Here is a 24,072-nt window from a genome sequence, read left to right as displayed (position 1 = left end):
CTCTGGAGACTTTCAAAACCTGCTTGGCTGTGTTCCTGTGTGACCTGCCCTGTGTGATCCTGCTCTGGCAGGGGAGTTGGACTCAATCCAGAGGTCTCTTCCAAGCCCTACCATTCTGTGATTGTGTAAATCTGATCTGCATTCATTCTGCAGTGCCCTCACACCTTGGCATGTTGAGTCTTCTCAGGATCCAGAAGGTTTCATGAGCCTTCCCTTCTCAGAAGCCAGGAGGTTTCATAACCATCCACTTTGAGCTTTCTGCTCAGGCTGTTCTGATATTTCCCAGTGTGGTGATTCAGTCTTTACTGGCCATGAGAAGTAGGAGTCACTTCTGGCTCTGAGGTGATGCTTCCAGCACAAAGTTTGGGGGTGTCTTTGTCACTCAATCTCATCTTGAACTCGTTCCATGTGGCTGGGCCAGGCAGCCAAATGTTTAGCTCACAGTGGAGCAGTGCAGTGGTCAAAGGAAGCAGAGTTACAATATGGTTTAAAAGTAATGCTATTAACTCCTCTTTAAATACCTGAAAATCCATGAGCAGAGCATTCAAGTGGAGGGGGAAGATTAATGGTTAATGCCTCACCTGAAAAGGTTGGACAGAGGTGGGGTTGGTGTCTTCTCCCTAGTAATAAGTGATAGAATGAGAGGTAATGGCCTCAAGCTGCACCAGGGGAGGTTTAGTTTGCACACCAGAAGAAACCTCTCTACTGAAAGGGTTCTCAGCTGCTGGCACAGGCTGCCCAGGGGGTGGTTGAATCCCTGTTCCTGGAGGTGTTCAGAAGCCACAGAGACATGATGTTGAGGGCCATGGTTTATCCCCAGCCATGGCAGAGGTAGGGAATGGTTGGACTGGATGAGCTTAAGGGTCATTTCCAACCCAAACAGCTCCATAGCTCGGTGTGATTCCATGATTCACCCTTTGCAATGAATCTGCTGTAAGACTTCCAGGCAGCAGTTACCAACACCTTTGTCCCACCCTTGGCCCTGGTGTCCTTGGATTAATAATTGCATCACAAAGGTGCAGTCCTGTTATGAAAGTCCCTGCACGATGCCAGCCTGGCTCAGCAGCCAAACAGCTGGTGAGAGGAGACTTGCAGAGCTACCAGAGGTAGCCATTGCAGGCTGTGGGGCTGGCAGAAGCATTTCCTCCTCCTGCTTAATAAATGCAAAAGGAGCCTGCTTAGAACTTCATCTTGGGAACACAGGCCCTGGGACTGCTGTGTCCTGCTCCCTGAGGAGCCTGTGGATAATAAGGCCTTTCTTTACAGGAAAAATGCTGAATTGGTGCCTGCTGATAAAGGCCACTTCAGCTGCCAAAGGATCTCCTGATTTTTAAATGAATTGCTTAATAGAAAGTAAATGTAGCCAGAGGATCAGTTCATTACTGGCTCATTTAACCCATCTCCAGACAGGCAGCATGTAGGGGGGGGGGAATTGTAATGGGCTGAGGAGCCACCAGCATTTTTAATTCCACTTTATTTATAAATAGCACAACCAGAGCTAATGATGAGTTCAGAAGTGCCTGATTTGGTGCAGTTAACATCCTCTGGAGGAGCAGTGTGATTGCAGTGTCTGCTCTGGGGAGGGGATTTGAGGCCAGGCTGCCAGTGAAAGCTCTGCTCTCAGGTTGCTGATACCAACATCCCCCTGACTCCAACGCGACACTTGGCTGGGGCTTGTGGACCACTTTATGCCAAGCTTAGGACAGTTTTGGGGCCCTGGCTCTGCACTGCCATGTGAGTTGGTGCTTACTGAATAGCCTTCTGATTCTGAAAAATTCTCTCCACGTTTCATTTTCTCTCCCATAGCTCAGACTGATCCCAGCTGCATCCTGAGGAGCTGAGTTGCCTTCCAGTGCTTGTTTCTTACCAGTGTGAAAAACAGCAGTAGAGAAGCTGCCACGGGGCAGCTGCTACCTCTCTGGGCAGCCTGAGCCAGGCTCTCCCTACCCTCAATGTCAAACATTTCTCCCTCTCACCACTCTGAATGTGCCTCTTTTACTTCCAAACCAACCCCCCTTGTCCTGTCACAACAAGCCCTGCTCAGAAGTTTGTCCCCAGCCTTCTGATTGCTCTCTTTATGCCCTGCAATGGCTGAAGTCTGATTTCTGCTGCAGAGCCTGACATCCTGGGTGTGCTCCCTGATGTTCCTCAGAGAGGCTGGAGCAGCTCTGAGCTAAGATGGGAGGCCTGGATGTGTCTGCACAGTGGAAGGAGAGGCTGAGGAGCAGCTATTACAATTGATGTTCACCTTCGGCTTGCTCCTGGGTGTGAAACGTTCAGTGTTTGCACCCAGTCTGCAACTGAAATCCACTAGCAGCTTCATGAAGTGTAAACTGGCACAGGCTGGATGTGTCCCACTGCCCAGGGACTGCAGAACTGCTCAGCAATCTACTGTCAGAATAAAAAGCTGCCTGGGATTCAATGCTGGAATACTTAAGCATAAAAAAGGGGTCAAGGAAACTGAGCAGAGAAATGAGGGCACGGCTCTGTGTGTGTGTGTCAGGTCTGCCTTGGCAGTTTGTGGACAGATAATGTGGATTCAGACTCATTAGTCAGAGGTTCAGAGGCAAGAGCCTGTGTGATGAGAGCTGGGAAATGAGTGGAGCAGGCAGGTCTCATGAAACTGCTACGTGCCTGACCTGGCTGTGGGCATCCAGCAGCTCATCCTCTGAATCAGTTTGAGAAGGAAGCAGAGCTTGGCAGCCTGCAGTCAGCACCACTGCACCCTGTGCCTGCTGCAGCTGCTGCTGAGGAGTGATTGCTGCTGGCTGAGCCATGCGGCTTTGAGTGTGGCCAGCAGGGCAAGGGAGGTTCTGCTCCCACTGTGCTCTGCCCATACGAGGCCACAGCTGGAGTAGTGAGTCCAGTTCTGGGCTCCCCAGTTGAAGAGGGACAGAGAACTGCTGGAGAGAGTCCAGTGGAGGCTGTGAGGATGCTGAGGGGCATGGAGCACCTCTGTGAGAAGCAAAGGCTGAGGCCTGGGGCTGAGCCTGGAGAAGAGAAGGCTGAGAGGAGATCTTGTTAAAGTTACAAGTACCTGAAGTGTGTTCCTTTGTGACCTGCCCTGGGCAGGGACGAGGCAGGAAGGAAGAAACTTGCCAGCAGCTGTGGAGTGCCACCAGAGTTTGAGCAGGACTAGGAATCAGCTGGGTGAGTTTTAGAGGTCTCCAGTTCGTGTGGGGCTGACACCATCTGTTGGGTCATCGTCACTGGAACACGCAAGAGGGCAGCAGGAGGAGGAGGCCTTAGCCTGGGTGGAAGCTGGCTAATTTCTGCCAATTTCTGCTTCCTCTGGTGAGTGGATTAAGAGGCCTGGCCCTGCATACCCTCCAGCCACAGAGCAGCTTCCATCTGTCAGGAGTGCTAGCAGCAGCAGTTGGGAGTTATGAATGAGTTCCCTAATCCATTGACACAAACGTTCTGGCAGGCACTTGCAGGCCTCCTTGTCTGATGCTTCTGGAGACAGCTGCCCTTTGGGAGGTGTTGGTGCCCGACATGGACTGAGAGGGTGGAAGTTGGTGATCATAAAAAGCCTTTGTGCAGCTGTGGGGTTTAGAGGAGACTCTGCTGCCTGTGGTGGGAAGGAGCCTTTGCAGATTTCCACAGCTTGGCTTATTTCTTGTAACCTTGGCCAAGAGGCTAACTCAGGGCTCTAAGGGGCAGAGAAGAGCCAGCTCCTGGTTCTGAGGGGCAGAGAAGAGCCAGCTCCTGGTTCTGAGGGGCAGAGAAGAGCCAGCTCCTGGTTCTGAGGGGCAGACAAGAACCAGCTCCTGGTTCTGAGGGGCAGAGAAGAGCTACAGATTCTTTACATTTCAGTAAGCACCAAGCTGGAGAGGAGGGGAGACCTCATTGCTCTCTACAGCTCCCTGAAAGAAGGTTGGAGAGGGGTGGAGGTGGCACCTCACCTGGGGACATGGTTTAGTGGCCACGGTGGTGCTGGGTTGGTGGCTGGATGTTGTTAGGGGGCTTTTCCAGCCTTTGTGACTCCGTTTGATAGCAAGGAAGTGCTTTGCATGCAGGGTTGCTGTCAGACTTGAGGAGCAGTGATGCACAGCTGGGTCTGAGGGGGTTTGGTCTGCAGCTGCTGCGCCAGATGCCGAAGTGAAGCCGGTTCGGCTCTGTCCCCTGGTGCCGGCTGAGCACGGGGCAGGCTGTGTTTGTATTTGCTGTGCAGAGCTCAGGGCGTTAGGGCTGTGCTATATTTAAGTGGTGCCCTGTCTGTCAGGCCTCCCTGTTACAAAATGTTCTCTTGCCAGGCTCATGCAGTCAGTCTCTCCTTTAAAAGGCTGCAGAATGGGAGAGTTGCTTAAGATGCCCTGCCTGTGGCATCTCTCTGTCTCTTTGTGCTCTGCAGTCGTTCCAAGACCATGCTGAAGGTGTTGCAGAGAGGCAGGGGAGCTGCCAGCTCACTGCCTGTGGAGTGGAATTATTGCATTTCTGAGAGATGAAACTCTTTCTTACTGCAGAAAATAGCCTCTCACCCAGGGTGCTGCAGACACTCAGGGCTATCTTTAGGCAGGAGCCTGGCACAGCTGAATTAAAAATAACACTTCCAAACAAAACCTCTTTCGAGCCCTGCCCAGCCAGGTTGGCAGCCTGGAGGCTCCCAGGGCATTGCTGCTCCCTGAGCAGCTGGAGCTGCACCCTCCTGCTGCAAGAGTGCTCCAGGATTGGCACAGGCTGCCAGGTGGAGTCCTCATCCCTGGAGGTGCTCAAGAAATGTGTGGCTGTGGCACTTGGGGACAGGGTTTAGTGGCCAGGGTGGGTTTAGGCTGATGATTTTGGAGCTCTTTCCCAACCAAAACAGTTCTATGTTTGCAGATGGCACCAAGCTGTGTGACACAGGTGACTTGCCAGAGGGCAGGGATCCATCCAGAGGGACCTGGACAGGCTGCAGAGGTGTGCTCAGGCCAACCTCATCGCATTCAACAAGGCCAAGTGTAAGGTCCTGCACCTGTGTGGGTACAATCCCAAGCACAGCTCCAGGCTGGGTGGGGAATGGCTGAGAGCAGCCCTGAGGAACAGGCCCTGGGGGTCTGGGGTGATGCAAAGCTCCACAGGAGCCTGCAGTGTGAGTGCAGCCCAGACACAAGCCTGTGCTGGCTGCAGCAAGAGCAGTGTGGGCACAGGGCAAGGGAGGGGATTCTGCCCCTTGGCTCTGCTCTCCTCAGACCCCACCTGCAGTCCTGGGGGCAGCTCTGGAGCCCCCAGCACAAGCAGGACATGGAAGTGTTTGAGGCAGTGCAGAGGAGGCCACCAAGATGCTGAGAGGGCTGCAGCAGCTCTGCTCTGAGCACAGGCTGAGAGAGTTGGGGCTGTGCAGGCTGGAGAGGAGAAGGCTTGGAGGAGACCTTGGAGTGGCCTTGCAGGATCTGCAGGGGGCTAGAGGAGGGCTGGGGAGGGACTATTGAGGAGGTTGAGGGTGGTGAGACACTGGCACAGGCTGCCCAGGGAGGTTGTGGAGCACAGAAGCACCCAGTGTGATCAAAGATCCCTGGAGGAGGTACCCAGTGCCAGGCTGGATGAGTCCTCAAGTGTTCCAGTGAGAACTGTCCCTGCCTGTGGCAGTGGAGTTGAAACTGGCTGATCCTCGAGGCCCCTTCCAACCTAAACCATTCTGTGTTTAGTCAGTGCTCAAACACCTCAGCAGGTGCTGCTCCAGCTCTTGTCTCTGCTTTCCCCATGCTGTATTTACTTCTTTTTTCTTTTCTTTTTTTTTTAAGTGGTCTTTTTTTCCCCTTTTTTAACCCTCCCCAAAACACAGCAACACTCCCTGGCTAATTTTGCTGCAACACCACACCAGGCAAACATTTTGGTGACAGAATCAGAGGTCAGATGTAGTAAAGAATGTGCTGGAATATTCTTAGAAAGCATTAGAACTGCTCTTGATGTGCCCAAATATCCATCCAGGGCTGTAAACAAAGCAGAAGATGTCCTGCCAAGGCACCATCCTCAGCCACAGTTCTCTGGAAGCCTTGAGCAAGATGTTTTTCAGGTCTTGAAGAGAAAGGGTCATGTTGCCAGCCCTCTGTCACCTTGTGGCACCAAGTGGTTGGCTTCACCTAGCTGAAATTGTAGCCTCTGCTCTTGCCTCCCTAAAATAGATCAAGATGTGTTTTCCTCAAGAGCTGTGGTTGTGCTGAGTTGAACTCTTCTGGTTGGTTTGAGTTTGGGTTACTGGAGTGCTCCTTGCAGGCTGGGGCTGTGCTCTGCAAAACAGGCCTGGGCTTTGCTTGGCTTTTGGTTGTGGTTTGCAGCTTGGTGTGAGTGACCTGGCCTGGTTTGGAGAGCTGCTGTGGTGTGAGTGACCTGGCCTGGTTTGGAGAGCTGCTGTGGTGTGAGTGACCTGGCCTGGTTTGGAGAGCTGCTGTGGTGTGAGTGACCTGGCCTGGTTTGGAGAGCTGCTCTGGTTTTCTGTACATCACTTAGCAGCCTATCTGTGCGAGGAGCAAAGGCAGAGAGGTGAGGCTGAGAGCCCGAGGAAGAGCAGCCTGAGGGGATGTGAGCAGTGCACAGCAAGAGGAAGAGGCTGGAGGACGAGAGGCTGGGGCAGACTCTTGTCAGTGGTGCCCAGGGACAGGGCGAGGGGCAATGAGCACCAGCTGGACCCCAGGAGGGATGTTTAGGCTGGAGAAGAGAAGGCTGAGAGGGGATCTGATCAATGTCTGTAAATATCTGAAGGGTGGGGGACAAGCTGAGGTGCCAGGCTCTGTCTGCTGGTGCCCAGGGACAGCTACAAGCTGGATCACTGGAGCTGCCACCTCAACATGAGGAGAAACTGTTTGGTGTGAGGCTGCTGGAGGCCTGGAGCAGGCTGCCCAGAGAGGTTGTGGAGTCTCCTTCTCTGGAGGCTTTTAAAACCCACTTGGCTGTGTTCCTGTGTGACCTGCCCTGGGTGATCCTGCTTTAGCAGGGGAGTTGGACTGGATGATGTCTGGAGATCCCTTCCAACCCCTTCCACTCTGCTCAGAGCTCATTCAGGCACAGCAGTGAGCACTGAGCTCCTCCTGACTGTAGCTCTTTCAGGCCTGGCATATTTCCTTGCAGATGTAATTGCATTTCATTAACCAGTCAGCAGCTTCCCCATTTTTGGAGGTGTTTGTTGATGCTCTCTTCTTCTGAAATCTCTCTGGTGAAAGGCTCTGGAGCTGCATTCCACATTCAAGCCTCCTCCATCCATTGTTGGTGTTTCCAGCCCTGCTGTGTAATTGGTTAAAGGTGAATGGCAGTTGGGGTTGTGGCAGATGAGCTGGGAATAAGTGAGCAGTTACTTACTGGGATCCCTTCCAGGGAAGGAAGGAAGGTGGAGTTTGGAGCTGCTCACAGCCTCTCTAAAATAAGAGTCAAGGCAAGGAGGTGCTTTTTGTTAGGACTGAAACAGAACTGACTTCTTGTGGGAAACTAAGAGCTCTGGCAGTGAGGAATTGAGGTCCAGCCTGGATGTTCTCTCTGCTGATCAGCCCCTTGGGGGTTTCAGAAGGCACTGGTTAGTGCCCTTAGCCTCCTCCAAAGGGGCTCCCCACTGCCCAGCTGCAGCAGAGAGGGAGCTTTAGTCATGCTTTGTGGTGCTGCAGGCTGGGTGCTGATGTTGGGACCCTGCATTTCAGGCCAAAATGGCAGGTGGTGGTGGTGGCACAGCTCCTGGGCTTCAGATGTTATCTGCAGCTCCTGGCTCCTCTAAGGCCACTGTGGTGGAGAAGGCAGCAGGGGCTGTGGTGTTCAGCCCCTCAAGTGTGAGCTGCAGTGCTCTGCAACTACCCCACAGGAGGCTGGAGCCAGGTTGGGGGTTGGTCTCTCCTCACATGCAAGCAAGGGGCAGGACGAGAGGAAACAGCCTGAAATTGTCCCAGGGGAGGTTCAGGTTGGGTGTTAGAACAATTTTTCCCAGTAAGGGTTCTCAGGCACTGGCACAGGCTGCCCAGGGAGGTGGTGGAGTCCCCAGCCCTGGAGGGGTTTAAAAGGCTGAGGAACATGGTTTGGAGGTGGTGGCTTAGTAGTGGTGAGATTGTGAGCTCTGATCTCAGGGGTCTCTTCCAGCCTCTGATTCCATGAGTTGATGATTCCAGTGTGGCACTCTGATGTCTCCCCTCTGCTGGACTTTGGGGTGAATGCAACAAGCATTTGAGGGTGCAGCAAGCTGCCTTGCTGCTGAACATCTTGCACTCTATGTGCAAGTGATGGGATCCCACCTGCCCTCACGTGGAACAACACCAGCAGAGGCTGCTGCTCTTCCTTTACTTTCCTTTGGCAAGCTGCAGGAGCTTTGCTGCACCCAGACAGAGCAGGTGATAGGGCATTAAAGAATGAGAAACTTGTCCCCAGACCAAAAGCAACAACAAGTTGTGTGCCTGTGGAGTACAAACACGAGTTAGTGATTTAGTGGCAGCTTGTTTGTCGGTGCTGGGTTGGTTGTTTTCAAGTGAGGTATCTCTTAGGGCATTCATCTGGTCAGGTGCTGTGTGCTCACTGGTCAGACTTTCACACTTATCAGCACACACACACATGGTTATCACTGCTCTGAGTCAGAGGGAGAATAGTTTTATCCTCCTTTGGGTTCTGCTTGCGTCAAAACTCACATCCTCTGGCGAGCTGTGCTCTGCTTCTGCTGCCCTCACACGGCTCTGTCCCACTGGCCTGGCTTGCAGCAGGCTCTCAGCAGCCCAGGTCTAGCTTAGAATCAGAGCATCATTAAGGCTGGGAAACAAGAAGGTCATCAAACCCAACCTTCTGCCCAGCACTTCTTTGGGGAAAACATTAGAATCAGAATGGGAGGGGCTGGAAGGGATCTCTGGAGGTCATTCAGTCCAAACCTCCTGCCAGGGCACACAGCAACACATCCAGGTGGATTTGGAAAGCCTCCAGAGGAGGAGACTCCATAGCCTCTCTGGGCAGCCTGCTCCAGGCCTCCAGCAGCCTCACACCAAAGAAGTTTCTCCTCATGTTGAGGAGACACCTCCTGGGTTCCAGCTTGTCCCCATTGCTCCCATCATAGAATCAACCAGGCTGGAAGAGACCTCCAAGATCATCCAGTCCAGCCTGCCACCCAGCCCTTTCCAGTCAACCAGACCTATCACTGAACACCACCAGACAGAGCCTGGTGCCTTCATCTTGCCCCCCACCTGGGCACTGGGAGAGCAAACCAGCTCACTTTGTCCTCACTTGCTGCAGATTGGTTTGGGTCCAAGTCCAGGGACTTCTGTGTGGATGTGGTCTGTGCACAGTCAGACACTCAGGCTGCTAACTCAGCCATGGACTCCTTCACAGAACAGGTTGGGCTGGAAAGGACCTTAAAAGCCATCCAGTGCCAACCTCCTGCCATGGGCACGGACACCTGCCACTAACCCAGGTTGCTCCAGGCCTCATCCATAGAATCATAGAGTGGTCTGGGTTGGAAGTGACCTCCAAAGGTCATCCACTCCAGCCCCTCTGCAGTCAGCAGGGATATCCTCAACTAGATTGGTTTGCCCAGAGCCCTGCCCAGCCTCCCTATGAGTATCTCCTGAGGTGAGGCCTCAGCCACCTCCCCAGGCAGCCTGTGGCAGTGTTCCAGCACCCTCCTGGTGCAGGACTTGTTCCTCGCATCCAGTCTCAGTCTGCTCTGCTCATTGCCCTCATCCTGCCACTGCAGGCCTTTGCAAACAGTCCCTCTCCAGCCTTCTTCTAGGCCCTATTCAGGTACTGGAAGGCTGAAACCTGACCTTGGGCACCTCCAGGGAGGGGGCACCCAGAGCCTGCTTGGGCAACCTGTGCCAGTGCCTCCCCACCCTCCCTGGCAAGAATTGCTTTCTGTGTTAGGGCTGGGTGCCAGCTAGCATCAAGGCTGTACGAAAACTGCCTTTTCTATCAGCCAATTCCTGCAAAACCAGGCTGCACCTGGAAGCGGGGAGGAGGAGGAGGAGGAGGGAGAGCAATCTGGGGGGGAGCTTTTGCCAAAAAGAGGAGGCTTGACCCGAAGCTGCTCCGTGGAGAACAGCTCGCAGCAGCCTGACGCTCCATGAATCAGCTCGGAGGGGCTGGGGACTTTTACACTGAAATATTTACATGAATCAGAGCTCTGGGCTCGGGGGGGGGGGAGTGACCAAGCAGTGCACAAACAGTTTAAACTGGGAAGCTTTGCTGGGACTTGGTGCTTCCCTCTGGGAAAGAAGGATCTCGGGAGGCTGGTGCTGGGAGCGCTGGGAGCGTATGAGCCGCCAGTAAGTGAGGAGCCGGGGGGGGGGGTGCTGGTCAGAGGTGCTGTAGCTGCTGATTTCTCATGGATTGGGGTTAGAGCTTCCTCAGACCTGCTGTTGTCCTCCTGCGTTCTGGGCAGCTCAGAATGGAGAGGGTTGGCTGCTGGTAGTGTGGATGTAGCGCCTGGAATTGGGGGAGTTTGAAACCAAGAGGGGGTTGCCTGCCTGGGAAGGCAGAGAGAGAAGGCAAAGAGCATCTGAAGGGCTGCAGGGACGAGGTGGGGTTTGCTTTTCTGCTCTCCTGAAACATTTCGTGTGATTTGTTGCTCTGGAAGCCTTGTGAGTAGTTCTGCAGCAAGTTTAGAGATTCACAGAGTAGTTTGGCTTGGAAGGGACCTTAAAGGTCATCCAGTTCCAACATCCCTGCCATGGGCAGGGACATCTCCCAGTGCTGGAGCAGAGAGTACAGGGGAAAGCCTTTGTCTGCTGCTGTTGTTCCCCTTGGAGATTTTTGTGGTGTTTGTAGCTTCATCTAACAGTGAGACAAAGTGGAACTCACAGCTTGTAGGTTGCCCAGAGAGGTGGGAAAAGCCCCATCCCTGGCACCATTCCAGGTCAGGCTGGATGAGGCTCTGGGCAACCTGATCCAGTTGAAGATGTCCCTGCTCACTGCACATGAGCTTAAAAGTCCCTTCCAACCTAGCCCAGGCTGGGACCTTTATGGTAGGTGTCACCTGGCATAAACTTTCAGCTCAGTATCTAGAGAAGGTCCTGGTCACATTCACAACAGCTCATCTTTCACCAGGGTTTTTCCTCCTCACCCTGCTCAGCTGTCCAGACTCCATCCTTCTGCCTGGAAAGGAGAGATGGATTCATTGGCCTGGGCAGCCTTAACTGCACCGAATTCAGTCAGCTAATCTGAGCTGGCTCAGGCAGCACCAACACTCTTGCTGGTGCTGTGGTGTTCAGAAGCTCTTTAGGAGAATCAAATGTAAGGGAATAGATTTTTTTTCAGGTGACTCCCAAACCCAGTAGTGGACACTGCAGGCAGCCTGTACAGGCTGCTGGTTGTGCTCACAGAGTGGAAACAACCCAAGCAAAGCCTTAAGCTGTTGCCTTATTTGCACACTTTGGTCCCTTCCAAGACCCCCACGCAGGGCAGTGCTGGATGTGCTTGGAGTCACAGAATGGTCTTGTTGGAAGGGACCTCCAAAGGTCATCTAGTCCAGCCCACTCTGCAGTAAACAGAGTATCCTCAGCTAGATCAGGCTGAGCCTCACCTTGAGTATCTTCCAGCTGAGGAGGTTGCCATGCTCTGGCTGTCCTGTTGGAGAGGCCTGCAGTAGTTTACCTCAGGTTAAGAAAGCTCAGTGAGTTTCTGCAGGTGCTGTTCTTTGCCTCTTCTCTGCTCTGCTGTGACATCACCCCCAAAACTGCCTCCAGCTCTGCTGGCCCCAGCATAAGAAGGAGACAGAACTGTTGGGGTGAGTACAGAGGAGGCCACGAAGATGATGCAAGGTTTGGAGCAGCTCTGCTGTGAGCACAGACTGAGGGAGCTGGGGGCTGCAGCCTGGAGAGGAGAAGACTCCAGAGGGACCTTAGAGCAGCCTGCCAGTGCCTGAAGGGATCCTGCAGGAAGGCTGCAGAGGGATTTGCCCTGAGGATGTCTGGAGACAGGCCAAGGGGGAATGGTTTGGAGCTGAGGCAGAAGCTCTGAAATGAGGGTGGTGAGAGTCTGGCAGAGGCTGCCCAGGGAGGCTGTGGCTGCCTCCTCCCTGGGGATGCTTAAGGCCAGGCTGATGAGGTCTTGAATACCCAAGTCTAGTTGAGGAGTGTCCCTGCCCATGGTATGGGGAGATTGGAGCAGATGATCTCTGAGGCCCCTTCCAGCCCAATCTATGTTTTGTCTTGGGGATTCAAGGTTGGCAAAAGCAATGCTGGTGCTGGTGTGGGGCAGAGCCAGCAGCAGCCTGAGCTGTCCCCATGGAGAGCAGGTACTGGCACTTCTGAGAGGACCTGGCTGGTAACCACGAGTCCTGAAGCCAAGGATGGGTGAGCAGTGTTGAACCATCAGGAGCAGGCTGCAGGTTTGAATGGCACTTGTAGAAACAGGAGATTTTTGTTCAGGCTCAGGTCGAGGAGGAGCTCTCAGGCTGTGCTGACAGTGAGGCACTGTGCACAGAGTGGGAGGGCACAATCCAGCGTTTCAGCAGCTCCTGCCAGTCTCCTGGCAGAGTTTGCAGGCTGCCCTGCACTGCTGCACTCCTGCTGGAAGTTCTTTTCTGTCTGTGTTTTGAAGCCAGATGGAGAATGATTCCTCTGTGCATGGACAGAGTTATTTCACAGCCTTTTGTGAGGTGTCTCTGCCAGTTCGACCTAGAAATCAGCTCTTTGTTGCCTGCTTCTGTGTCTGCAGCAGCAAATGAAGATCGTTAGCAGGGGTGTTAAAGGCTGCAGGTGGATTTTCTATCTGATGCCATCTGGGTGAATGCACTTTGGTGTTGCTCTGCTGTGCTTCAGGCAAATCTAAAGGCACCAATGAGCAACCAACCTCAGACCCCCCCAAGTCCCACACTGTCTTCAGCGTCCCTGGGTTGACTCAGTCACACAGAACAGCTCCTAGGGCTGAGATCTTGTGCCAGAAGGTGCAGGCAGCTTGGTGACAGCAGCTTCCCTGCTTAGCTGGGACCTCCCACGTAGCCCCTTGCCTTCTGGAAGAGGATAACAACTGATCTGCTAGAGCTAGGCAGGTCTGCTTGGCAGGGAAACAGTCAGCAGGGAGCTCACCTTGACCACTGGAAAAGTGCTTTCGAGAGGAACAAAGAACCCCCAGCTGCCAGTGGATGGAAACCTTCTGAATCCTGAAAGGTTTCAAGGCTGCAGAAGTTGGCCAAAGGCTGGGGGGGCATTGGGAATCAGGATGTGTCCTGGCTTTGGAAGTGCCTTTCTGCTGCTGTGAGCTGTGCAGTGCTGCCAGTGCCACTGCAGATCATCCCTGGGCTTGTGTCTGCTCCAAGCAGCCTGTGGAGGGAAGAGCAGCTCCTTGTGTTTGAAGCTGCAGAGCAGTTACAGAGCTTCCACTGAAGATGTGTTTTAATAGGCAGGATTTCTACCTGTTCTGTTTCCACTTGCTAATGGGGTTGGGTTTCCTCTTAGTGGGAACAAAGCAGAGCATAAGACCAGGGGACTGTTGAGACTGGAGGGAGGCTCTGTTAAGACTGGAACAGGCACAGCCTGGCAGGTTGTGGTTTGTTTTCCAGTGCCCTTCTGTGCTGTTTCATAGATTAATGGAATGGTTTGGGTTGGAAGGGACCTTAAAGATCAGCCAGTTCCACCACCCCCCTGCCATGGGCTCTTTTGTTCTCCTGCTTTTATGCTCAGAAAAGCTTTTGGCATGTTCCAAGGATATCGTTGGAGAAACCTTTCCTGAGAGCCTTGGAGGGAGAGCTAAAATACAGCAGGTTCCAGAGCCAGGGACTGGAGAATTAGGTCAGGCACACACCCTGCTGAGAATAATTGTAGTTGGCAATGGGCTTGGAGGTTTCAAGAAGTGTTGTCACCTTAAAAAGGAGTTGTTTGGTGTAGTATTTAGGCCCTGGTGGTTAGGCTGTGGTTGGCTTTAGAGTGCTGGTGACCATCTGAGTCACTCTGTGCTGGCTGCTCCTGCCTGCTCCCAAGGAGATTCCTCACTTCTGCTGTTTTGACTCCCTTACAACTTCCCCCTTGTGATGCCAGCTGACAGCCAAGCAGTGCCTGAGCTGTCAGATGCTGTAGTAAAGGGCTTTGCTCTGCAAGGGGTTTGACAGCTCAGCTCCCAATGGGTTTCCTTTGAAGTTCCTGAGAGGCTCTGAAGGCCTCAATTCCTAAAATGTTTTGCAAGAGATCTTTGAGACAAAGCTCCTGAGGGTAAGGAACAAGGAATACAAGGAAAAGAAACCAGCAGGTCTGGTCACAGGTTACAGTGGCTTGGAAGGGACCCTCAAAGGTCATCTTGGCCCTGCAGTCAGCAGGGACACCTCCAACTAGAGCAGGCTGCCAAGGGCCACATCCAGTCTGATCTTGAATGTCTCCAGGGACAGGGTCACAACCTCATCCCTGGGCAGCCTGTTTGGATATTTCCCCATTCTCATGGAGCAGAACTTTGTCCTGCTGTCCAGCCTCACTCTGCCCTGCCCCAGTTTCAAACCATTTCCCCTCACCCTGTCACTGCAAGCCTATGGGCACAATCCCTGCCCAACCCTCCTGTAGATCCCCTTCAGATATCAAAAAGCAGCTCTAAGGTTTCCCTGGAGCCTTCCCCAGGCTGAGCATCCCCAACTCCCTCAGCTCATCCCTGTAGCAGATCATCTTCATGGCCTCCTCTGGACCCACTCCAGCAGGTCCATGTCTCTTTTGTGCTGAGGGTCCATAGCTGGACACAGTGCTCCAGGTGAGGTCAGAGCAGAGAGGCACTGCTGGGTACCACTGAATGGAGTCTGTGCCCATCCTCAGCTGCAGAGGTTGGTCCTGCAGCAGCTGAACATACAGACAAGTTGCTGGGCAGCAAGGTCAGGGTTGCTCAGGCTCTGTTCCATGATGGCAGCAAGTTTATGCTTACCAGAGGATAGAAACATGCATGGAGAGACAGCTCAGAAGAAGCTGGGAAGCTGCTGCTGTTTGTCCTCTGACCACAGGCTCATTGGTGGGGCACAGCCAGGGAGCTGCAGCAGTGACGGTGCTGGGAGGCAGTGTAAGCCTTGGGCACTCAGCCTGGCAGGGTGGCTGCTGCTGAAGAGGTCTCTTCTTCTGTGTCCCTGTTCTCATAAAGAGCTTCCCTGAAGTGCTTCCCAGCCCTGTTGGGCTCAGCTAGCACTTTGTGAAGAGCTTTGCCCATGAGTCCTGCTAATTAGCATTTACAGGTGCCCATTCTCAGCACAGGGCAGTTCACCTTGAGCCTGGGCATGAAAGGAGCCCAGGATGTTTGTGAGCTGCACAGGCATGAGCATGGCCCTCAGAAGTCTTTGTGTCCTGGTTTCACTGCTGGGCTGTGTTCTTGCAATGGCTTTGTCACCTTCAGTGGCTGCTTTGGGGATTTGCTGCCTCAGCCAGGGGTGCTGGAGGGGTCCTGAGTCACTGAGCTCAGCCCTGCTGACACTTGGGGTGCATTTGGGCAGGCCAGGAGGGGACAGAAAGCAGGAAGATGGCCTTGGCCTCATCCAGCCTGGCCTTGAAGGCCTCCAGGGAGGTTGTGGAGCACAGAAGCACCCAGTGTGCTCTGAGCAACCTGCTCTAGCTGCAGATATCCCTGCTGACTGGAGCAGGGTAGGACTGGGTGAGTCTGAGAGGTCTCTTCCCACCCAAACCAGTCTGGGATTGCTGAAGAATTCAGTCTGGAAGTGTTCCATGCTCTTTGCCATCACCTGAACAGGGACTTGCCCAGCTCTGCAGGGCAGTGTCCCTTGACACAGCTGCTGCTTGCCTGGCTATAAAGTGCTGCTTGAGCTGAGTCCTCTCAGCTCTCCTCTCTGCTAAGGGCTGTGTCCAATAATCAAGGGATTGTTCAGGCAGTGCCAGGGAAGCTGTTGGCAGAGCTGCAGCCGTGGAGCACTCTAGAAATAAAGAGGCCTAAGAAGTAGATTTTATGCTTATCAAGTTGTCTTAGGAGAGCTCTCAGCAGCTCACAGAGCAAAGCCTGTTCCCAGGACGTGTGTCAGCAGCTCACATTTATCAGGGACTCTCTTTCAATATTGAAAAGCTGCTGGGGAAAAAAAAGAGTTCCTGAGACACAGCCCAGAGGGTTGTTTGTGCTCCTCCAGACAGCGAGCCAGGCTGAAGGGCAACTCCTCCAAGGCCTTCCCAGGGTGTTTGTGTCCTTGTAGATTCATAGAATGGGTTGGGCTGGAAGGGACCTCAAAGATCAAGCAGTGCCAACCCCTGCCATGGGCAGGGACACCTCCCACCAGCACAGCATGCTCAAGGCCTCATCAGCCTGGCCTTGAACAGGAAGGTGTTCAGCATGGAGAGGACTCCAGGGGGACCTCAGAGCTGCCTGCCAGAATGGAATGGAATAGAACAGAATCAACCAGGTTGGAAGAGACCTCCAAGCTCATCCAGTCCAACCTAGCACCCAGCCCTGGCCAATCAACCAGACCTTCAGTGCCTGAAAGGATCCTGCAGGAAGGCTGCAGAGAGACTTTGGCTGAGGGGGTCTGAGCCAGGCCAAGGGGGAATGGTTTGGAGCTGAGGCAGAGCAGGGTGAGAGTGGAGCTGAGGAAGAAATTGTGCAGTGTGAGGGTGGTGAGAGCCTGGCACAGGCTGCCCAGGGAGGCTGTGGCTGCCTCCTGCCTGGGGGTGTTCAGGGCCAGGTTGAGTGAGCAGCCAGGTCTAGGTGAGAGGTGTCCCTGCTCATGGCAGCATGGCAGGGAGGTTGGAGTAGATGAGCTGTGAGGTCCATTCCCCCCTGAGCCATTCTGTGCTACCTCAAGAAATGCCTCTGGGGCCTGAGGGACTTTGCCTGTGGGCTCAGGTTTTGCTGCTTGGGAGCTCCTGCCCAAACTAACAGCTTGGTGTCTTCTCCCCCAGCTCTTCTCTTAGGAAACGCCACCAGCTCCAGCCAGCAGGGAGGCCCAGCATGAATGGTGCCTGTGCTGCTGGGACAGACTGGGCAAGAAGTCAGGAGGCCTCCTTCTCTGTGGAAAACAAAGCAGCAGCAGTCCCTGAGGCAGAAGGCAGTAACGTGGTGCTGGGAGGTCACAGCCCTGCTGCACTGCCCAGGACTGAGGGTAAGGATGGAGCCTCCACCTCTGGTCACCTGTAAGGGAGGGTTGGGGGTTTTTGAGGGGTGTTTTCCAGTCTGCCTTTGCAGGGTGGCCTAAAGTATAAAGGTCCACAGCCAAGGTTAGTGTCTTGCTGTCTGGGCAAGGTCACCATGTGGCAGTGTCCTGGCCAGACACCTGGCAGCTCCTGCTGAGGTTGTCCCTGACAGACTGCAAGAAGCTGGACAGTCCTGGTGAGCTCTGTGCCCACCATGGTTCAGGCATCAAGCTCTGCTGGCATAAACCACCTCTAGTGTGGTGTGAGCTTTGCTGTGGGGGAGCTGCCAGTACCTGGAACCTGTGTCTGTGTTTCTGGCCTTGTTTAGCTCCTGCCCTCCTGCTCTTTACTCACTGCATCCCTCTTGTTTTAGCTGGGATTGTGAAGCTTTGACAGGGACTGTAAACCCAGCACCCTCACACCAAAGAAGTTTCTCCTTCTGATTGGGTGGAACCTCCTGGGGTCCAGTTTGTGCCCATTGCACCACTGAGCAGAGTCTGGCCCCAACCTCTTGCCCTCCACCCTCTAGCTCTTACTGAGCATTGCTCAGATCCCCTCTGAGGCTGCTCTTGTGCAGGCTCAGCCCCAGGGCTCAGCCTTTGCTCTTCACAGAGCTGCTCCAGGCCCCTCAGCAGCTTCCCAGCCTGCTGTGGACTCTCTCCAGCTTTCCTGTCCCTCCTGAACTGGGCAGCCCAGAACTGGACCCTGGAGTGCAACTGTGGCCTGAATAGGACAGAGTAGTGGGGGAGGAGACCCTCCCTGGAGCTGCTGGGCACACTTGGTGCAGCCCTGCCCTGCCCACTGTGTCCCCTCTGTTCCTGTGTCACTCCAGCTCTCAGCACAGATGAAGCTCTCCTGTCAAATGAAGTGCAGTGGGTTTGGAGTTTCCCTCTCCCACTGGGTGCAGCAGACTAACTCAGCCAGCTGGAAGTTAAGGGATGCAGCTTTGTATTTGCAGCTCAGCACAAGTTACAGCAGATCTGTCCAGTGCAGCACAGCTACTTACAGCTGCACACAGCAACGCACAAGTTAAAGGTCATCCAGAAATGCAGGACCCCTGCCAGCAGCCAGAGTGTCCAGGAGGGGCTCCCAACCACCCCTCCAACTTCTTTCCACCTCCTCTCTTCTCTCAGAGCCTCCCTTAGGTGCCAGGGGAGCTGGAAAGGTCAGCAAGGGGTGTTAGAGGCAGAGTGCTGAGTTGGGCATGTGCCGGCTCCGGCAGAAGAGTTCACAGGCCACAGCCAGGCAGAGACTGAACTTAGCTTTGCTGTGTCCTTGCTTTGACGTGGCCCAGCAGCAGGAATGGGTAGCACAGACATCAGCTCAGTTTGCCTCTCACAGCCAAGAATCTGGTGTCTGTGATGAGAACATCCCAGTCAGCTCCCAGCAGCACAGGGAGGTTTTCAATCAGTCCTCTCTGCTTCTCTCCACCCTTCCCCCTGCGTCTCCCCCAGGCCCAGACTCTGAATGCCGCCAGCCTGCCTGCCCAGCCAGCCCCCAGCCCAGCAGCATGCTGCCTGCTCCTGAAGATGCCCACAGCTGCCACTGCCCAGAGGGCAGCAAGAGGCAGGCAGAGTACTTCAGCAGCCAGGAGCGCCACGGCTGCGGCGCTTTGCCCTCCAGCAGCAGCCCCCAGGCGGCAGCGCCAGAGAAGGTGACACTGGTGGTGGATGGGACTCGCTTCGCTGTCAACCCCCAGATCTTCACTGCTCACCCTGACACCATGCTGGGCAGGTGGGTGATGGCCTCTGGGTTCAGCCTGCCTCAAGCAGGTCAAGTGGCTGATAAATGGAGCGAAGCTCAGCTGGGGAAGGGTCTGGAGAACAGGGCTGGGGGAGGAGCAGCTGAGGGAGCTGGGAGGTGTTGAGCCTGGAGGAAGTGATGCTGAGGGGAGACCACCTGGCTCTACAGCCCTGGAGGTGTTTAAGGCCAGGCTGGGTGAGGCTCTGAGCAACCTGATCTAGTGTAAGGTGTCCTTGCCCAGGGCAGGGTGAGTTGGAACTGGGTGATCACCAAATACAATCCCAGAACGGTTTAGGTTGGAAGGGAGCTCAAAGCTCAGCCAGTTCCAACCCCCTGCCATAGGCAGGGACACCTCCCACTAGAACAGGTCCCCCAGGGCCTCATCCAACCTGGCCTTGAACACCTCCAGGGAGGTTGTGGAGCACAGAATCATTCAGAACTTGGCTGTGTGTGAGGCCTCAAGGCCAGATGCAGAGAGTTGAGGTTTCTCTAGACAACATTGTCCCTTCAGTCCCCTCAGCCAATTCCTGCTTTTGGCCGGACACAGTTTCCTTCTGCCTCCTCTCCCAGGTTTCTGGGCAGCTCATCTGTTCACAGCTGATAAACTCCCTTCCAGAATGGGCACCATGATACTGCTCCACCTCACTTCTTGCTCTTATCTTATGCTGCTCTCCCATAAGAGAAGTTTTTCCCTCCCCTGTGTGGGCTCAGAGGCTGGAGCAGGCTCCTGTTGAGCTTTGCAACAGCTCAGACCCCCAGGGCCTGTTCTTCAGGGCTGCTCTCAGCCATTCCCCACCCAGCCTGGAGTTGTGCTTGGGATTGCACCCGCACAGGTGCAGGACCTTACACTTGGCCTTGTTGAATGCCATGAGGTTGGCCTGGGCACACCTCTGCAGCCTGTCCAGGCCCCTCTGGGTGGATCCCTGCCCTCTTTGCCTGTGCCACGCAGCTTGGTGCCATCTGCAAACAGAGAACTGTTTTGGTTGGGAGAGAGCTCCAAAATCTTTGACTCCAACCAGCAACCTAAACCCACCCTGGCCACTAAACCTCTCCAGTAGATCCCAGTTCCTCTTGAAGTGGGGAGCCCAGAACTGGACCTAGTACTCCAGATGTGTCCTCCCTAGAGCAGAGCAGAGAGGAGAGCCTGCCCTGACCCCCTGACGCTCTTCTCAGTGCTCCTCAGGGGCACACTGCTGTGGGGTGGGTGACAAATTGTCCAGCAGGGCTCCAGGAATGGGTGCCCTTAGCAGCCTGTGCACTGACCTGGCTTGTTCTCTGCTCAGGATGTTTGGCCCAGGAAGGGAATACAACTTCACCAGGCCCAACGAGAAGGGGGAGTATGAGATCGCCGAGGGCATCAGCTCCGCCGTGTTCCGCACTGTGCTGGTAAGGAGAGCTCTGCAGGCTGGGGGGGAGCCCACCCCCCACAGCTGTTTGTCACATGTGCAGGGCTGAGCCATCTCCCAGCAGCTGCACACCCCCTGGGACCTTCATTTGGTGCTGCTTTGCGTTGTGACTGGGGGGAAAATATCCTAGAAGCTTAGAATGAGGTGTGAAGTCCTGCCCCTGGGTGGGTGCAGGCTCAAGCACAGCTCCAGGCTGAGTGTGTCTGGGGTGATGAAAAGCTCAACCTAACCCATTCTATGAATGGTTTGGAAGGGACCTCAAAGCTCAGCCAGTTCCAAGCCCCTGCCACAGGCAGGAACACCTCCCACTGGAGCAGGTTGCTGAGGTCCTCATCCAACCTGGTCCTGAACACCTCCAGGGAGGTTGTGGACCATCCAACCTGGCTTTGAACACTTCCAGAGGTGGAACCTCCACAGCTTCTCTGCACAGAGGCTATGGATAACCTCTGGAACTCTCAGCTGGTGGTTAACAAACCAAAAGAAGTCATTAAAAATAATCCAGAGTCCAAAGCTGGTCTTAATTCTGCTCTCCTAAACCTCCTTTTCTTTGCAGGACTATTACAAAACAGGGATCATTAACTGCCCTGATGGAATCTCCATCCCAGACCTCCGGGACACCTGCGATTACCTCTGCATCAACTTCGACTTCAACACAATCAAGTGTCAAGATTTAAGTAAGTATGGAGAGAAATTGGCTCTTAGGAGCTGATCTGTGTGGTACTGAGCACTCTGATCCTGCCTCAGAGCAGTGCTCAGTTCACAGAGTGGGTTGGGTTGGAAAGGACCTCCAAAGGTCATCTACTCCAGGGGTATCCTGCACTAGAGCAGGTTGCTCAGAGCCTTGTTGAGCCTGACTGTGAATATATCCAGGGATGGGGCCTGGAGCAGAGCCCTGTGAGGAGAGGCTGAGGGAGCTGGGGGGGTGCAGCCTGCAGCAGAGGAGGCTCAGGGCAGAGCTCATTGCTGCCTGCAGGGAGGTTGTGGCCAGGTGGGGTTGGGCTCTGCTGCCAGGCAGCCAGGGCCAGAAGAAGGGGACACAGCCTCAAGCTATGCCAGGGCAGGCTCAGGCTGGATGTTGTTAGGAAGTTGTTGTCAGAGAGAGTGATTGGCACTGGAATGGGCTGCCCAGGGAGGTGGTGGAGTTGCCATTCCTGGGGGTGCTGAAGCCAAGCCTGGCTGGGGCACTGAGTGCCATGGTCTGGTTGCTTGTTTAGGGCTGGGTGCTAGGTTGGACTTTGGGGATCTCTTTCAACCTGGTTGATTCTATGATTCAGCCACCTCCCTGAGCAACCTGTTGCAGTGTTCCAGCAGCCTCATGGTGCAGAACTTGTTCCTCACAAGAATTAAATTGCACCAGGGAATCCTGAGTGATTTGATCTGATGGATGATGTGCAGAGCAGGAACCAAAGGCACCAAAGCTGCAGAGCAGCAGAGAGTTCCTGCTCATGGAGGGACCAAAGGTACCAAAGCTGCAGAGCAGCAGAGAGTTCCTGCTCGTGAAGGATCCAACTGTTAGCAGCTTTTTGGTGGCTAAGCTGGCAAAACCCCCAGAAGTTCTTTGGATATAGGCAGAGCTGTGCTGAAATGAGCTCTGTGGTGTCACAGCACAGGCCTGCAGTGGAGCTTTCTGCCCTGTCCTCTGCTGAGTGATGGCAGAGAAGGCAATAAATGTTCTTTCATGGGCAGGTTGCTGCCAGAAATGGCCCTCGGGCATCCTCCCGACTGGATGGTGCAGGCCGTGGGTGCTGTGCTGCCCCGGCGGGGCCTGCGTGGGCTGTTGTGATGCTAATGCAGCCCATTTGCGCTGCAGTCAGCTGGAGGCTGTCGATGGGTCTGGACGTGAGGAGCCTGCCCGAGGAAGGCTGCAGGCTGTGCTGCTGGGCAGCTGCAGCCAGGGCTCCCCCTCTGCTTTGTCTCCAGGTGCTCTCTTACATGAGCTCTCCAACGATGGTGCTCACAAGCAGTTTGATGCCTACCTGGAGGAGCTGATCCTGCCCATCATGGTGGACAGCGCCCGGAAGGGGGAGAGGGAATGCCACATCGTGGTGCTGACAGACGAGGACACGGTGGACTGGGATGAAGATCATCCTCCTCCCATGGGGGAGGAGTACTCACAGAGTAAGGCTTTGCCCTGGGGCTGCCCTCTGCACCTGCCCGTGGGGGAAGGGCCCAAGGGCAGCCTCCTGCCAGGAGGAGCTGCTGGCACCTGGAGTCCTGTGTGGTCCCTTCCTCTGGGCTGGCTGCTGCTGGGGGCAGGATACTGAGGGCCTGGAGCCCTGCTCTGCCCCTGGCGGTGGCAGCACTCTCTGGGCCTTTTCCTTCTAGTGCTGCCCCTTCCTCAGCCTGTTCCTGGCTCTCTGCTCAGTGAATCTTCTGCTCACACACCCCTTACCACCCAGACTGACCTGCACCACTACCCCCACCAAGGAAGTGCAGCTAAGCCCAGCATGGGGGGGGTTGGAAGGGACTTCCATCCCCCCTGCACCCACAGCAGCTTGCCCAGGGGCACAGTGGCCAGGAAGGGTTGGAGGCTCTCCACAGGAGACTCCACAGCCTGCTGCAGGCTCCAGCACCCTCACCCCAAACAGCTTTCTCCTGCTGCTCAGATGGAACCTCCTGGGCTCCAGTCTGTGCCCATTGGCCCCTGGCCTGTCCCTGGGCACCACTGAGCAGAGTCTGGCCCCAGCCTCTTGCCCCCCACAGCTCCTTTAGCTCTTGCTGAGCATTGAACAGGTCCCCTCTGGGGCTGCTCTCCTGCAGGCTCAGCCCCAGGGCTCAGCCTTTGCTCCTCACAGAGCCGCTCCAGGCCCCTCAGAGTCTTTGTGGCCCTCAGCTGGACTCTCCAGCAGTTCTCTGGGAAGCCCAGAACTGGACCCAGGACTGCAGCTGTGGCCTCACTGGGGCAGAGTAGAGGTGGAGGAGACCTTCCCTGGCCCTGCTGGCCTCAGGCTTCTTCCTGCCCCCCCCCCGCCAGGACATCTTTGGTCCTGTTGGCCACAAGGGTTCGTTGCTGCCTCACAGCAGTGGTGAGAGCAAGCAGCTGAGGCAGTGCTTGGAAAGCAGACCTGGTGTTTAGCAGCCTGCAAGCTGAGCATGGCAGGAGCAGGCAGCACCTGCCCCTGAGCAGCTGCTGACCACCCTCTGTGTCTCTGCAGTCCTTTACAGCTCCAAGCTCTACAGGTTCTTCAAGTACATCGAGAACAGGGACGTGGCCAAGGCGGTGCTGAAGGAGCGGGGCCTGAAGAACATCCGCATCGGCATCGAAGGTAGAGCTGCAGCTGGGGGCGCAGCCAGCTGGCTCCACCCTCACAGCCTTCCTCTGCACTCCAGGCACTGCTCTGCTCTGCTCCCTGCCCCCCTCACCATTCGTTTTCCTGCTTGCTTCACCTTTATGGCTGTGAGGGATCCAGTGAAGGGATCCAGTGAAAAGTGAAGGGAGAGAGAAAGAGAAAGAGATGTGCTGCAGGTCCCAGCTCAGCTCCTTGGGAATGAGGCAGTGGGGAGCAGGAGTCAAACTCTCCCAGCTGCTGCTCCAAGCATTCTGCAGGGAGCTTAGGGAACGTTGTGCTGTGTCCTGGGAGGCTGTCACTGGAGGTGTCTGCTCACCAGCTGGCTGATGCCATGCAGCTAACCCTCCTGGCACTGCCCCCCGGGGCTGCAGCCTCAGGGAAGAGCAGGCAATGCAGAGGTGTGGGAGGGGACAGTTTGTCTAAGTCCTGCAGTCATGGAAGTGGTTTGGAGTGCCCAGCAGGAGGAGGACACCAGGGGTGGGTGCCAAGAGGCTCTCAGCCCAGCTGAGCTCTCAGCAGTGCCTGCAGGGCCCTAAGGAGCAGCTGAGTGCTGGCTGCAGCCAGAGCAGTGTGGGCAGCAGGGCAGGAGAGGGGATTCTGCCCCTTGGCTCTGCTCTGCTCAGACCTCCCCTCCAGTCCTGCCTCCAGCTCTGCTATCTCCAGCAGGAG

General features: G+C 55.0%; 1 protein-coding gene across 2 annotated transcripts in view; it reads left to right on the top strand.

Annotated features, from left to right (window-relative positions):
* The window catches only part of KCTD20 (potassium channel tetramerization domain containing 20), a 29,554-nt gene that overhangs the window by 2,729 nt on the left and 2,753 nt on the right, over positions 1 to 24,072 (top strand). The window contains exons 1-7 of one of the 2 annotated variants that reach the window (XM_064173952.1): positions 10,116 to 10,196; positions 16,734 to 16,933; positions 18,419 to 18,698; positions 19,991 to 20,093; positions 20,667 to 20,787; positions 22,034 to 22,231; positions 23,269 to 23,379. In XM_064173952.1, coding sequence (XP_064030022.1) covers positions 10,186 to 10,196; positions 16,734 to 16,933; positions 18,419 to 18,698; positions 19,991 to 20,093; positions 20,667 to 20,787; positions 22,034 to 22,231; positions 23,269 to 23,379 — 1,024 coding nt within the window. In that variant the 5' untranslated portion in view covers positions 10,116 to 10,185. Of the gene's footprint in view, positions 1 to 10,115; positions 10,197 to 16,733; positions 16,934 to 18,418; positions 18,699 to 19,990; positions 20,094 to 20,666; positions 20,788 to 22,033; positions 22,232 to 23,268; positions 23,380 to 24,072 lie in introns of those variants that run through there. The other variant, XM_064173953.1, reaches the window with a different exon arrangement.

This window comes from Pogoniulus pusillus, chromosome 39, assembly GCF_015220805.1.
Source record: "Pogoniulus pusillus isolate bPogPus1 chromosome 39, bPogPus1.pri, whole genome shotgun sequence".
Classification (NCBI taxonomy): domain Eukaryota; kingdom Metazoa; phylum Chordata; class Aves; order Piciformes; family Lybiidae; genus Pogoniulus; species Pogoniulus pusillus.
The sequence above is the reverse complement of the archived record's forward strand: the minus strand, read 5'-3'. Positions and strand labels throughout refer to the sequence as shown.